Raw genomic sequence first — 13916 nt, forward strand, 5'->3', positions numbered from 1 at the left:
TCCCAAACGAGACATTTTTCTTTAAACACAAAAGAGTATTAGAGGAAATGCTGGTCTTTATTTATACCATGCATATATTTATATGTATACGATGCATGTAATTTACCGTGGCACTAATAATCGCGCAACTTGACCCAACTTCGCGGTTCTTTCAAGTTATAGTGTACTTAACCAAAATGATACGCAATTTAGTGAAACTTCCGATTAAAACATGCTCCATAAAGTAACTTACCAGTGACTGGAGTTGTGCTTCAATTGGTTTATTTGTTAACGCGTCAGCGTTCTTCTCTTTGAAATACTCCCCTTTCTTCCGTTTGTTTTAATTAACAATCGCCAAAATATTAAGGCTTCACAAAAAAAAAAAAAAAAAAAAACACCGACCCGTGTCACGTGGTTTCCGAGTGGATTTAGATGAATTTTCCCTTTAAATTTTACACATCCTCAAAATTAAATTAATTTGCTTTATCTAAATTATGGCGAAACACTCACAAATAATTGGCCAGGATTTATTCCAGGTCACGTGGGTTGTGTGGAACCAAACATCATACTAGTCAACGACAGCCTAGATTTATGATAATTATAATTGTTAAGTAACTCAATGAGTGTTTGTAGTCTGTTTGTTTTGTTTAACTGCTTTGCTGGTGCTTATAAAATGGGTCTTAAATGACCTTCGAGTTGTCAGGTTTTGCCGGTAATGTTCTGATCGTTTTAGGGGGTGCAAACAATCAAAATAACTATTTAAATTATTTACTATTTTGAAGGATGGTTTCTCGCAACACTTTTATTCCAGAATTGTTCACTAGAGGGAGGCATTAGCACGCTGTATTTTTTGTTTGTTCTGGTAGAATTATAGTAATATAGTATTCACACCGCTTCAATTTCACATTTTCTGCCGCCCTTAATAAATTATTCTCCCCCTCAGAATTCAACATACAAACACACTATATTGACAAGGTTTTCTTTGTGGTATTATAATATTTTTAGGCGGTAGTAGTAGTACTAACCACAGGTCGGTATAGATGACAAAACTTTTACTCGAGTGAGAATAGTTTTATCTAAAAATAATTTTACAAAGGTAAAATTAGTTAAAATAAAATACACTCAAGTACATGTAAACTTAGAGAATTTTAGCGGAAAACTAATTTCATTTTCGAACCAGACACTCAATTAAACTCCATAGGGAAAGAGTATGAACTGTATGTTTACCTGGATTTAATTTGTATTTTGCTCAACTGTTTGTTAGCGTAATTAAAGTTGTCACATTCAAATTATATGCTTTTTCATTTTATAGGGGATTCATCCACCTTCAACTCAATTCAAGTTTTCAGTTTTATATAAATTAAGCAAGAGAAGATAAAGATCAGAATCAAATTGAACAACAAGGTCTTCTAGACAAAATGCCCAAAAGGCGACACCCATTGGATTTGGAGACAGATGATGAAGCTATGAAGCCCCAAAAAGAGGAACTGGGAACCTCGCAATGTCTGCAGGAAGATGCTCCTGGCAAAGATGTCAACACTCGTTGCTCAATTTGTGATTTTTCAGCAAAATGCCCAAGATCGCTGAAGATTCATACTGCAAGAAAACATAAAAAGCGAGGAGAAAAAGCTGCAAAACCTGCAGAGGACAGTCATACCATGTCTGATGATAGTCCAGGTGAAGCTCAAACAGAGATTGGAATGGAAACAGAAACATTTGCAGAGTCAAATACAAGGCCTGGACAATGTAATCAAATAATTGCTTCTCCCGGTAATGATTCTAACTTTGCACATTCGGGCAAGGTGAAAAACCAAGAGGAGATCAATTCTAATAAAGAGAGAAGAGTGAGCAAACGAACCCCCAAACCCAAGATTATCTATTCATGCAACTATTGTGGACATGAGTTCCGGGACAAATCTCCTCTTGATGTACATATCCAACGATACCACAGCAAAGACAGCCCACACTTGGGTGAGTATTTCATAGATGCATTCTGTCATTGACAAATAATATACCATCTTAACCAGGGGTGTCAAACTCCCATTGGTCTGCGGGCCGAATACACCTCAATTTGAGATCAAGCGGGCCGGACCAGTAAACTCATTGCAAAATTACAAAGAACTAACAATAAGCCCACATTTTTCCTTTGTATTAGTCACTAATACTAACAATTAGTGCAAAGAATGAGTACATTATCAAAATGTTTATTAACAGAATTTTCTTTTTACATCACGAACAATATATTATGAACAAGAGAATAACATAAGAACATAAATAAATGTCAATTCATGTTGTCTGCACATACTAAAACACTGCACTCCCTAGCGGATAATACAAGAACTACAGATTTTAAAGAAAATTCATATTTTTTTTTATACAATGCAGCTTTCTTCCCAGGGCCGTACCAAACCACCAGTCGGGCCGGATCCGGCCCGCGGGCCGTATGTTTGACACCCCGATCTGAACAATTAGACTTTATGCTTTGAATGTAATTAATTGGAAGTGAGGAAGTGAATGACCTAAAGTAACAATGTCTTTGAAATCTTTTTCAGTTGATGCAGAAGAGGACACTGATGAAGAGAATGAGAATGAGAATGCTGAAATAGATTTCAAGATAAACTCAGTGCAAGTCGAGCCATCACTTACAAAAATTAGACCTAAACTTAAGTGTGCAAACTGTGATTTCAAAGTTTCTACAATTTATTTGCTGGAGAATCATGTTCGACTTAAGCACTCAGGCCTGGATTGGTACCGATGTAAATTATGTAATTTCCTTTCTGCCACATCGGAAAGAATGGACCAACACCTGTGTTCAGATACTCACAAACAACAACTGCTCAAGGAAAATTGTACTTCTAATTCTTCCACTGGCTATGTTGAAAGGGTAGCCAAAGTAGATGAGGGTGGAGAAGGCACAGCTGCTGTAGCACAGGGAATTAAAGAAGCACTGGAGGACGAAACAGAAGAAGTTGTATTAGATGCAGAAGATTTGGAATCCGGGCCCCCAACACCTAAAAAAGGGCGACCTAAACAAGTTTCTTCAACCAAATGTGGATATTGCGGATTGGTCGTGTCGAATGCCACCAACCTCGGTGTCCACGTCCGTCGCAAACACAGAAAAGAGCCTGTTTATAAATGTACTTTGTGCCCCTATAGTTGTGTGACCAGAGGAGACATTGATCGCCATTGTATCACAAATAAACATAGGAAACGTGTGCAACAGTATGAACTTGGCCCTGTAGAAACAGAATCCCAAGAAAAGAACGGGGGAAAAGGAGCTTTAGAAACCACAGACATACAGAAGGACTCACAAGTCGTCAAAAAAGAAGATCAAACACTGTCGTCCACACAGGCCTCTGTTACTTGCACTGATTGCGACTTTACTGCTCACTCAGTCTCCTCCCTCGAGCTTCATGTGAAACGAAGGCACACCAGAGACTTTGAATATGTTTGTTTGGCATGCAAATACTATGCTGTTTCAAGTGGGGAAATGGCTCGCCATGCTAGTGCCGAAAGGCACAAACAGAAAAGCCAAAAATTCCAGGAACTCCAAGAACACAGTAGCCACAAATCATTGTCTACCCTAGCGGAACTCAATGAGGTTGTTGATCATAGTGGTACCATGGTTGAGCTTGAATCTGGAGCTTTAAGCTCTACAGATGACCCCCAGCTAATGTCAGAGGAAAGCCAAAAAGATACAAATACATGTACTGTCACAGATTCAGTCTCCAACGATGCTGCTAATGTGTTAGCTGGGAAAGAAAACGAGAAACAGCCAGAGAGCATAGGATCTTCCGCTGGTGATCATCAAGACTTGACCAACTGTACAGGGCAGACAGCACAAATTGAGAACATGCCCTCAGCAAAAAAGGAGCTCGAAAGGCAGGACAAAGTACAGAAAGAAAACAGCGAAAATGATGACAACAGCTTGGAAGGGAAGACCACAACAAAAAGCTCAGTTAATAAAATCATCTCTAGTGCCCGATCATTTGATTCGTGCATTGTGCTTGTAAAGACCCTATCTGAACAGGAGCGGTTATCCTTGGAGGGTGTTGCTCATGAAGGAGAGGCTGCTGTTAAAGGCTTGACACAAGAAGCATCGGTAACCTCTGGGGGTCTGCCCCATTATGTCAAAACATTCGGAAACATGGATGAGGTCATCCAAACTAAAGTAAAAAACGCCAGAATTCGCTGCGATGACTGTGGCTTTCTGGCCGATGGGCTTAGTGGCCTGAATGTTCACATCTCAATGAAGCACCCAACCAAGGATAAACATTTCCATTGTATGGTTTGTGGCAAGTCATTCTATACTGAAAGCAACCTGCATCAACACCTGGCCAGTGCATCTCACCTCCGTAATGAACAGAACAGCGTAGAGACTGTGGATGGCGAGGCGTGCTTTAAGTGCACAAAATGCACTGACCGCTTTGAAACGGAGAAAGAGCTGTTCATTCACATCAAGGAGAAACACGATGAACTGCTGAGACAAGTCAACAAATACGTGATAGAGGACACGGAACAGATCAATCGTGAGCGGGAGGAGCACCAAGGCAATGAGTGCAAGTATTGTGGCAAGGTGTGCAAGAGCAGCAACTCCATGGCTTTCCTGGCACACATTCGCACCCACACTGGTATGCTACTCTTCTTCCTTCTTTTCCTGTCTACCTCATGCAAGCAAAGTTTTTGGCAAGAAAGTAAACAAATCCCTATTAAACTTCATGACACTCGTAACCGGACAAACACATTTAAATTAACTTGGATTAATATATACAGACACACTCAAACATACGTTTAATGTAACTTTACACAAAACTAAATTCTAATTTTGTTTTACATTTTTATACCTTCTGGCCGAGCCTCCACTCGCGTTCGCTATCGATGGGCTGTTTGCTGTTGTATTCCCTTCAAAATATTCTCAAAATGATGCGCACAAATGTCCTCTCAATAGGATAACGCATGATCACTTGCCAACAAGAAGTAGTCTTGAATGAGCGATAGCTGGAGCTAACAGGCTAAGGAAGGAATAACAACAGCTCAGCCCACGGACGTATTGATTGTGGGAAATGAAGTTTTATCCTGAGAAAGGGTGCCATTGGCTATCGGTGTTGTGTGAAGAAACCGTTCAGTGCTCGTAGATATCTGTTATACACAAAAGAGATGCGGTGAAAAACATTGATTCCACTGAGAACAACCCTGAATTCTGCTGAAGGCAATTACGCAGTTTGAAATTTGTTTTCTATGAGTATTATAAAGAAACCTAAATGCCGATTTATGAAGCAGATAATGCAATAATGATAGAATCATTATCTTAGGACATTATTTGCGATAAATGTTGGCTATAAATGAATAAAACCTATTGTTTTTGTCCTAGCTGTGTAGATTTATTTTCATTAGTAATAAAGTGCAAAACATTTAATCATAAAATTAGTTTGCGGCTGAAGTGATAATAATTTAAAGACAGCGTTAAATCAGTACTTTGTAGGAGGGCCATTTGTTTTATTTGCAGAGTACACTGTTCTTGGGTAGTCTTGAATTGACTTAAATTGTCTTGATCTATTTTTTTTCCCGCTTTTGTTAGTTGTGGTAAAGCCAGAAAGTTTATTTATTTATTTTTAAATGTGCTTAGTTTTAATAATAATCAGACATAAGCTTCGTCATCATACCCAGAAACTGCGTACGACGAAATTGGTAAGGCAATATTTAGAATTGTACAGTTTCTCAATCACATTTTACATGCAATAATCTGTGCATCTCTTCATGTTTAATATCCACTCCAATCTGCAGTGTTTCTTTTCACGGTTGTAAAAGTAGGTGACATGCATGATCAAAACATGCTCGTACTTTGAAGTTAATAAGTTGTTTAATGTATGTGTGAACTTGACAATTAGACAGATGGGATGAACTGTCAGTGCCAGGGCACAGTAGACTAGATTGGGCCATAAAATGAGCTGGAAGTGCCATTGCAAGATAGTGTAGATTGGACCATAAAAATGCTGCTCGAGTGAAACCAAATGTCTCTTAAGTTGTTGTATATAGTGGAAAGTAACCTTAAACCTAAACCTTATCTTTTAAACAAAAAAAAAATCCTCTGATTCTGTTTTTCTTTGATTTCACCTAACTTGTGTTAGAGTATAGTTGTTCAGAAACCTGATGCAATTTGGATGATCTCTAACCTAAAGTGTATCCTGAAGAGGGAGATATATTCTTCATTTGTCAGACAGTCTTGACGTGATAGCCACTGTCTCCTATAGCCAGGTAAAAGCTGTTTCAGTAAAGGTGACGGTAAAGACTGATTAGACTTCGGACCAGCTCGAGGAACGCTAATGGACCGCAGATTGGGATTCCCTGAGCAACGCTTGAATGGTCAGAGACATGTGCGTCTCATAATTGATGTGTCCATTACCAAGACTCAGTTGTAATTATAGTCAATAAGTCTCTGTAAATGTGTTAAAGCTGAGGCTAAAAGCATTGGAGGTCCAAAGAGAGGTGGGCTAATAATTTAAAATAATCAATGCAGACGTATTCAAAGCCTTTAATTTCCCTAGTGTCTGGACGTCCACATTTGTGTGTAAGTGGTAGAAGGCATAGTGAATGTGTGTGCATGTCAGCTTTCGTGGCTAGTTGATTATTCTCAATCCATTAAGATTTATCCTGTCATTTATAATGCAAAGCAGAGCATAGCTCAGGGCTTTGACTGGGAACTGTTCGACAGGTTAAGAACATACGGTGTTCTGTTACATTTCCCTGACCATGTGTATTAATTGCTTTTGAAATCAACTAAACGCACAAATGAGATGTGAGGGAACATCGATGAATTCTCTTTTCTGCATTGAATGTTTAATTCCCCCTTTCTGTTGAAGCATTAATGAGCATTGGAATTTACAATCTATTTTTTTCCGTCTTTGGATAGAGTAGGTAGATATCTTCATGCATTCCAACAAAATGCACCTGTAAAATGCCAAATTTGATTGTACTTTTTGTAAAAAATCAGAATATAATATGAGGCACGCACATTCTTAAATATTCTATTTAATTTTTACCTGTTGATTCTATGTATTATTTTTTTCCCATGAAATTTCGATATAAAGCGAATCCCTTTTGTAATGACGCAAAACACCAATTTCTCTTTATTTCATAAAATACACCACTTAGTATTATTGCTTAAGTACCCCCATTATTGTGAATGATTTACTTTTTATAAGGCATTCATTTATTCTTGGATTTTGTGGCTGTGTTGCAGTTCAATTGGGGCATGCCAATTTTGAGGCTGGGAGAATGTCCAAATCCTTTTAATTACGACCCAGTTTTTATCCTCTTGATTAATCACTGAAGGTTGTAGGAGGCTGCACACAGATTAGTCAATTTGTCCCTTAAAGAAAACGTGTGCACATTGCCATTTTCCCAATGAGAGTACTACTGGGATTTGCATCTTTAGGTAAATTGGTCACTTTTTCACTGAAGAGATTTGTCTGACTTAAGACTGAGCCTCCAAGTAATGGGTCTACAACATGCCTAAGTTGCACATTCACACAATTGATGTGATGTTCTATTAGTAAAAAAAATGTAAGTATTTTCAATGACATGATTTTTCATTTGATACAATGTGGCTAATTGGACAAATTCTAAACTGCAGCTTTTATTTTTGGCATTAGTTACTTGTTAGATATTTGCTATATGTCATCAAAAATTAAATAGTGGCAATGATTTTGTAAATTTTGTTATACTAATATTTTTGAACATTGTTATAATGACCATAGTGTCTAGTTGTGGATAGAAATCTGTTAATAGATGTGTTTTTTTTGTGGGGAACTACCATCACAGCGTGAATAGAAAGATTCCATCCCATGTGTCAAAAAAACACCTTTTGAATATTTATTATTTTACTATTATAGTACTCTGGTCATAAATAGTTCACATGGCCTGCTCCAGGCAGACCTTAAGTGCTCAGGTATAGCCTTTGTGTGCAGACTTAAAACATCGCAGTTGTATTTACTTCTCAGAAAATGAATTAGTCATTCCTTGTCTCACCTGTGACATAAGGGAATCAAATTCTTCAATGTGCAGGGCAATATTATGGTGATGTGACGTGCACTGATGGTCAATTTCAGCTTCATGAAATATGTTTAAGTGGAGTTGTGAAGTATTAATGTGATGAGATGTGAAATTAGAAGGAATCTCCTCTTTCTGCCATGTATCATTCTCAGTCAACCATCGGAACCTTATTTTTAATCTTTTGTGTCTCCCAGCAAAAGAGACAATGGTTCATCTTCTGTGCTGTCACACTTTTGTGTGATTTTGTGTTTAGTACCTGTTGTTAGATTAGAGTGGAGATTTTTTTTAACTTCTGAAATCAATCTTTGGCAAGCGAAATAGAATAGGTTAGTAAAAAGTATGTATTTCACATGACAATACATAACTAGAACATTAAATTAGTGTTCATCTGGTTCTTGAAATTTTACTTATTTCAATTATAGTCACTTGGATACATTTTCAAGTTTCATTTAATGTTTTTTTTTTTTTTTACAGGTTCGAAACCATTTCTTTGTAAAATCTGCCACTTTGCAACAGCTCAACTTGGAGATGCCAGGAACCACGTGAAAAGGCACCTTGGCATGAGAGAATACAGATGCGATATCTGCGGGTGAGTTTTACATTTTGCTTCTATGGTTTTGTCAAGTGATCTGAGTTTTGAAACTCAATGTCAACTGTGATCTTGGCATGAATTTAACATTTTTCAATTTGTCCCAATTTAACAATTTTAAATATTTTCATTAAACTAATAAGTACTTGGTGGCACAGTGATTACCATATTAGCCTCTGAGTACTAACAAAACCCCAAAACATTATAAATGGTTGTTTGTTTGTGCCTTGGGATCGGTTGGCAACCAATTCAGAGTGACCCCAGCCTACTGCCCACTGTTGGCTGGAATACCGCGATGATAAGTGGTATAAAAAATGAATGAATCAATAATGTCTTTGCAAAAATGATAAAATGATCACCCGCTGGGTTTTTTTTAATAGTGTGTAGTTATTGTATTTGTATATTTAACAGATCAATCTAACAGTTTATCATCTCAAATGGATTTGAGATATATCTGTATGAGTGGTAGATGTGGACAATGTTTTAGATATTTTCGCACCTTGTTAACCATAGGTATTCTAATTTAGATCTAGTTAGATACACAAAGGAAATAATGTTTGGCATTTGCTGACCTACATGACATGCACTTCATTGCTTTAGAACTGCTTTATCATTAAATATGGTTGGCAGGAGGCATGCATATTGTTATATTGGACAAGACAAAATGACGGCATCATGAGATGAATGAAAATTAAAGCATTTACTGTTTTTTATCCCATGAACACAATAACATAAGAATGTTTGGTTTTGCAGTCTGGGAAATACAATCAATACTATATTGTTTTTTTTCTTGAGTTGAGAAAGTTATTTGGATTTCATGTTTTGAACGCGCTTCTATGTAGCTGGAGACACTCAAAGACGAAGAACTATCTAAAGTATATTCCCTCTGATAAAGTATATACACCTCTGTGTATTTTTAAGTAAATGGCTCCACTCAGTTCATTTGCAGGCCAAGTTTGTTCTACTAAAACTGTCTGGGTGCTTGTTTCAACAATGTTTGCAAACATATTAGAGCTGACCCAAGCAAACTTTGGTTCGAACATTGCTTTTCCTTTAATGAGAAGAAATGCTCATGTTTCACAAGCTCTCCAGTGAAAACCCTCTTCTCCCCAATGTGACACTTTACATACACACACATGCATATGGAACAGTTCTCCAATATGTCTTTAAATGGTACTACTAAATACAGTCCCTGGTTTCACAAATCATGTGGACAGAGGAGCCGAGTGCTGCCAGAGCTAGCCATTGGTGACGAATCGGCTCGGTGTGTGCTTTCATTACTGACTGATCACCATGCCGTCTCTCATCTTGAATAAATAAGGGCAAACAAAGAAACCCTCTGAAACATGCTCATTAAGGACAGAACCGCACATGCACACTGCCTCAACTTTTGATGTTTGATGATTTGTCGTTAATTTAAAATGGAGTAACTAATGTATGGCCACATAGCGAGTATAGTCTAATTGCGGGCCTTTTTTAAGTTGACCTAGAAAAGTAAAATAACTGAGATCCTCCAATTTTCCAATGTTACTAGTGATGAGGCAGTATTTGAATCAATCACAAATGGAGCATTTTGTGTCTTTCATATCAGTGAACAGCATTTGAATAATGATGATTTCATTGTTGCAAATGATTTTTGGGTTGAACCTGTTCTTGTATTGGCTAGCACTACAGGAGCAGTGTCTCTGGTGGTATTAGTCAATTTTGAACTGTAAGAACCCTATGTAGTTCCTCTAACCTTTCTGGGGATGGTGATGTCATCGAGCATAAATGGCATAGGCAGATAGGAACTAGGGATTGTGGCCCTCAGTTTCTATAGTTTCTCAGTCCTACTTTGAGGTGAGGTCTTTTTCCAGTGCAATAGGAACTATACGAGTAGTACTCCTCTCCTATTAGCGAAAAGCTCCGCCATTCGCACTGACTAACAGGAAAAAAGCTAGAGGCATTACACGAGGGAGTTGCGACCAAAAAGACAGTGCCCATGATGTTCTTATGAGCAGCCTCTCGCGTCCGCTGTATGCTCTTATATTAAATTTGTCTCGTGTCTCAAGACAAATATTTGCTCGAAATTTTACCCATATCTTAAATCGCTCGAATGTCGGGGCACTCGTATGTCGAGGTACAGTTGTCTTTGTCATCAACACTACTTAATATAATAGTTCTTGTTCATCTTTTCCATTGCTCCAATACAGCTTGTTACACAAGTTTGTTATGCAGCATCCATTTTTGTGCACCACAAGTGGGTACCCACACAGATGGTGAGGAATGTGCAATGAATCGTAGTGACTTCTGAATGACCAACAGAAACTGCCAAATGTCCTGAATTTTAAGTAATCTAAATGTGCTCAATGTAAACCGCAAAAATGTAAATGGCGTATTTTGTCATTTAAATTTTACACATCTATTTAGTTCGCGACACATTTGTTTCCTCCCTTCCTCAATGACACAGAAATTATGCCAACGTCTGGTTCTGCTCTTCCAGTCTCTTCTAGGCTTGATATTCAATTTTTTTATTTTGGGTGGTTTTTGGCGCGAAAGTAGTGTCTTGGCCATTACTACTCTTAGTGTGAGACTAATATGGCCACACTAGTTCCAATGGGCATGTTGTGTGACACTTTTTCCGCGTTCCCAAGGTCGGGAAAGCACATTTATGGAACAGGCCGACTGACATACAGAATGAATAGGTTTCCATGCTATAAGCTGAGCACTGCTATTGCTCCTCTGAAAAAGTCCTAATAGCCAGCACACATGAGGTACCATTGGTGTTGCACGATCAGCACACTGTGTCGATGGGTCCCAAGAGCCAATGGTCCTGTTTATTGCACACCAAACACCATTGACACTCTTAATAATAAAAAAAGAGTTTCTGAAAAATACTCACAGCGTGCTGCCATATTTGTTGTGTGAAAAGCGCATGCTCAATGAGTCCATAGGTGCGGCAGTTTTGACAGATTGGGTGCTTTATTTTTACAGTGTGATGGCACTAGAGGCTGTCTCTCTGATCTGTCAACCCAGAGGAGCAAAACACTATTGGCTCCTGATCTCCATACTAAACCATTAATAGCACATTTTGTGTGCTTGGTTTAAAATGGAAAAAAAAATCTCTTGCGGAACAGTACCACAACTATGACTCACATTAACATCGTTAAAGGAATTCAGTTCCTACAAGTATCCTTTCTGAAAGCAGCTATTACCAGTTTTGGCAAATAATAGCAGACCGTCTGTGTATTAAAATAATTCCTTACTCTCCTTATGTAGTTTGTCCTTAAGTTCTTACACTTTAACTATTTGGGGTGTAAATTTGTTCATATGTCTTGACTCTATAATTGTTCAATGTAAAGGAAAATTATATTTATATTGATTGACCAACTTGATTCAACAAAGTTCCATGCAATTGGGTCTAACTCTTTCCTAGGTAAAAATGAATTACTAATTAATGTATTGGAATACGTGGATAGCCTACTTTATGTGGTGCTTCGCTTATTTTCATTGTTGAACCCTTCTTTCACTATGACATGAATTTGTTTCTCTTGTTGTATACCTTCAGAGCACAAAATAACCTCTGGCCCAATAGTTTGTGAATTTATGTGCACCGAACTGTCTACTGACGTTGATTTCTCTTCAGAAGTGCAGGACAGTTCATGATGGTTAAATATCATATGTTGTGGCATTTAATTAACTAATGCAAATAGAGGCCAGGGTGGATTCAGAACTCTTGCCCACGCTGCCATTCAAACCACAGAGGGCTAGTCCGTGTCTTACTCATTACCTTAAAACCCTTGCCTCACCATCTTGCTCTCTTCCTTCACTCACATGCCTGTCAGTGATCTTACCCACAATATCTTTCTATGTGTGTCTTCATTTCACAACAAAGAATCCATTTTTAATTTGGCCATAAAGAACTTCTAAGGTGCAACAACAGCAGAAAACACAAATTGGCTGTTAACATGCGCGATAAGATTTCTCATATTTAATTGGTTTAAAAAAAAAAAAAAAAGTCTACCAGCATGTGAAATGGTTGGTTCTTGTGTATTCCTCCCAGTGTGTCTTGTCCACAGTGGGGCTTGGTCATTTAATGAGCATCCTCTTTCTCTACTCCATCATCTACCAGAAAGCCCCTGCATTCAGCATTTTTACCCTTGTGCTCTCTAGTCCAGACGGACATCCAGTGTTGTTGTAGGTGTTAAATTATGCATAAACAATCTAAATGCTTTGAGGCATTGGTTTAATATCATCCTTCAGCCTCGGCCTTACTAGTATTAACACTATCAAAGGCATGGATTGTCCTCTTGTGGACTGTTTTTTTTATTATTAGTGGGCATAAACTGTGTGTCACTTCAGGAATATAAGCAAAACTTTCAAAAACTGTTGCATGGATCTCAAAAGTTTGCCAAGTTTGCAACTGGCTGTTTTTACTGCAGTTGAAGCATTCTGTGTCCGTGTTCAGTTTCCCTGACTCAATGTTAAGGAGAAAAAAAATAGACAATTATATTACAAATCTAATTGCTATATATGTATTCGAAAATCTATTTGTATATATATGTGTGTGTATGTATGTATTTATATATATGTATGTATATTATATATCTCATGATGTCAGATAGACATGTGATTTGAATGTTAACAGGATAGGGCTGGCTCATGTCAGGGTTTTTATGTCCTCCGTCTTGTGAAATTGTCTGGTCTCTTCCCAGAATAGCCCATCAGTTCCGCCCTGCGTGGCTCATCCGCAGTAATGTGCATTAATGCCGGGCCTGGGCGAGTACTGTGAGGCCTGGCACTGACACTGACAGTAGAAGAGCATCTTAGCTTGCTGCTTATCCAGAGAAACTGTCACTTAATACAGACCCTGTATTGTCTATTCACGCCCCTCTTTGACGGGATTCTCTGTAATCCTCAAACAGCTTTTTGGTTAGAACTCCCTGGGAACTATTTTACTGTTTTCCCCTCTCTTCTCTCATTTAAACATTATTAGTTATTGCAAATGAACAGAAGATCCCTACGAGGATGATTATAATGTCACTGCACCAATATCCCACCATCATGTAATAATTGTATATCACTGCTTCATAACGTCACAGGGACACGTCGGTGGCGTGCAATTTAAACCAGCTGAATATAATACACAGAATTACTGCCTGTCAGGGCTATGAACAACACATGTGGTGTTTGAGTTATACTTAATCATTGCGTACGCTAGTGATTTTATTAAAATCCCAATATGCCCCCCTCATAGATTGCAAGGGCACCAGACACTGCTCCTTTTAAGCTTAGTAATTTTGTTGGTGGTTTAACA

At 38.1% G+C, this 13916-nt stretch overlaps 1 protein-coding gene and 1 long non-coding RNA gene across 6 annotated transcripts in view; one reads left to right on the plus strand and one right to left on the minus strand.

Annotated features, from left to right (window-relative positions):
• The window catches only part of LOC144199288 (uncharacterized), an 85150-nt gene extending 84785 nt beyond the window's left edge, over positions 1–365 (minus strand). For all 3 annotated transcript variants that reach the window (XR_013326880.1, XR_013326879.1, XR_013326881.1), the window contains exon 1: positions 233–365. This is a non-coding gene — a long non-coding RNA (uncharacterized LOC144199288). The remainder of the gene's footprint in view (positions 1–232) is intronic.
• Positions 1–13916, plus strand: part of znf407 (zinc finger protein 407) — a 100899-nt gene that overhangs the window by 437 nt on the left and 86546 nt on the right. For all 3 annotated transcript variants that reach the window (XM_077720806.1, XM_077720808.1, XM_077720807.1), the window contains exons 2-4: positions 1292–1950; positions 2532–4610; positions 8506–8620. In XM_077720806.1, coding sequence (XP_077576932.1) covers positions 1398–1950; positions 2532–4610; positions 8506–8620 — 2747 coding nt within the window. In that variant the 5' untranslated portion in view covers positions 1292–1397. The remainder of the gene's footprint in view (positions 1–1291; positions 1951–2531; positions 4611–8505; positions 8621–13916) is intronic.

This window comes from Stigmatopora nigra, chromosome 7 (genome assembly GCF_051989575.1).
Source record: "Stigmatopora nigra isolate UIUO_SnigA chromosome 7, RoL_Snig_1.1, whole genome shotgun sequence".
In the NCBI taxonomy this organism is placed as follows: Eukaryota; Metazoa; Chordata; class Actinopteri; order Syngnathiformes; family Syngnathidae; genus Stigmatopora; species Stigmatopora nigra.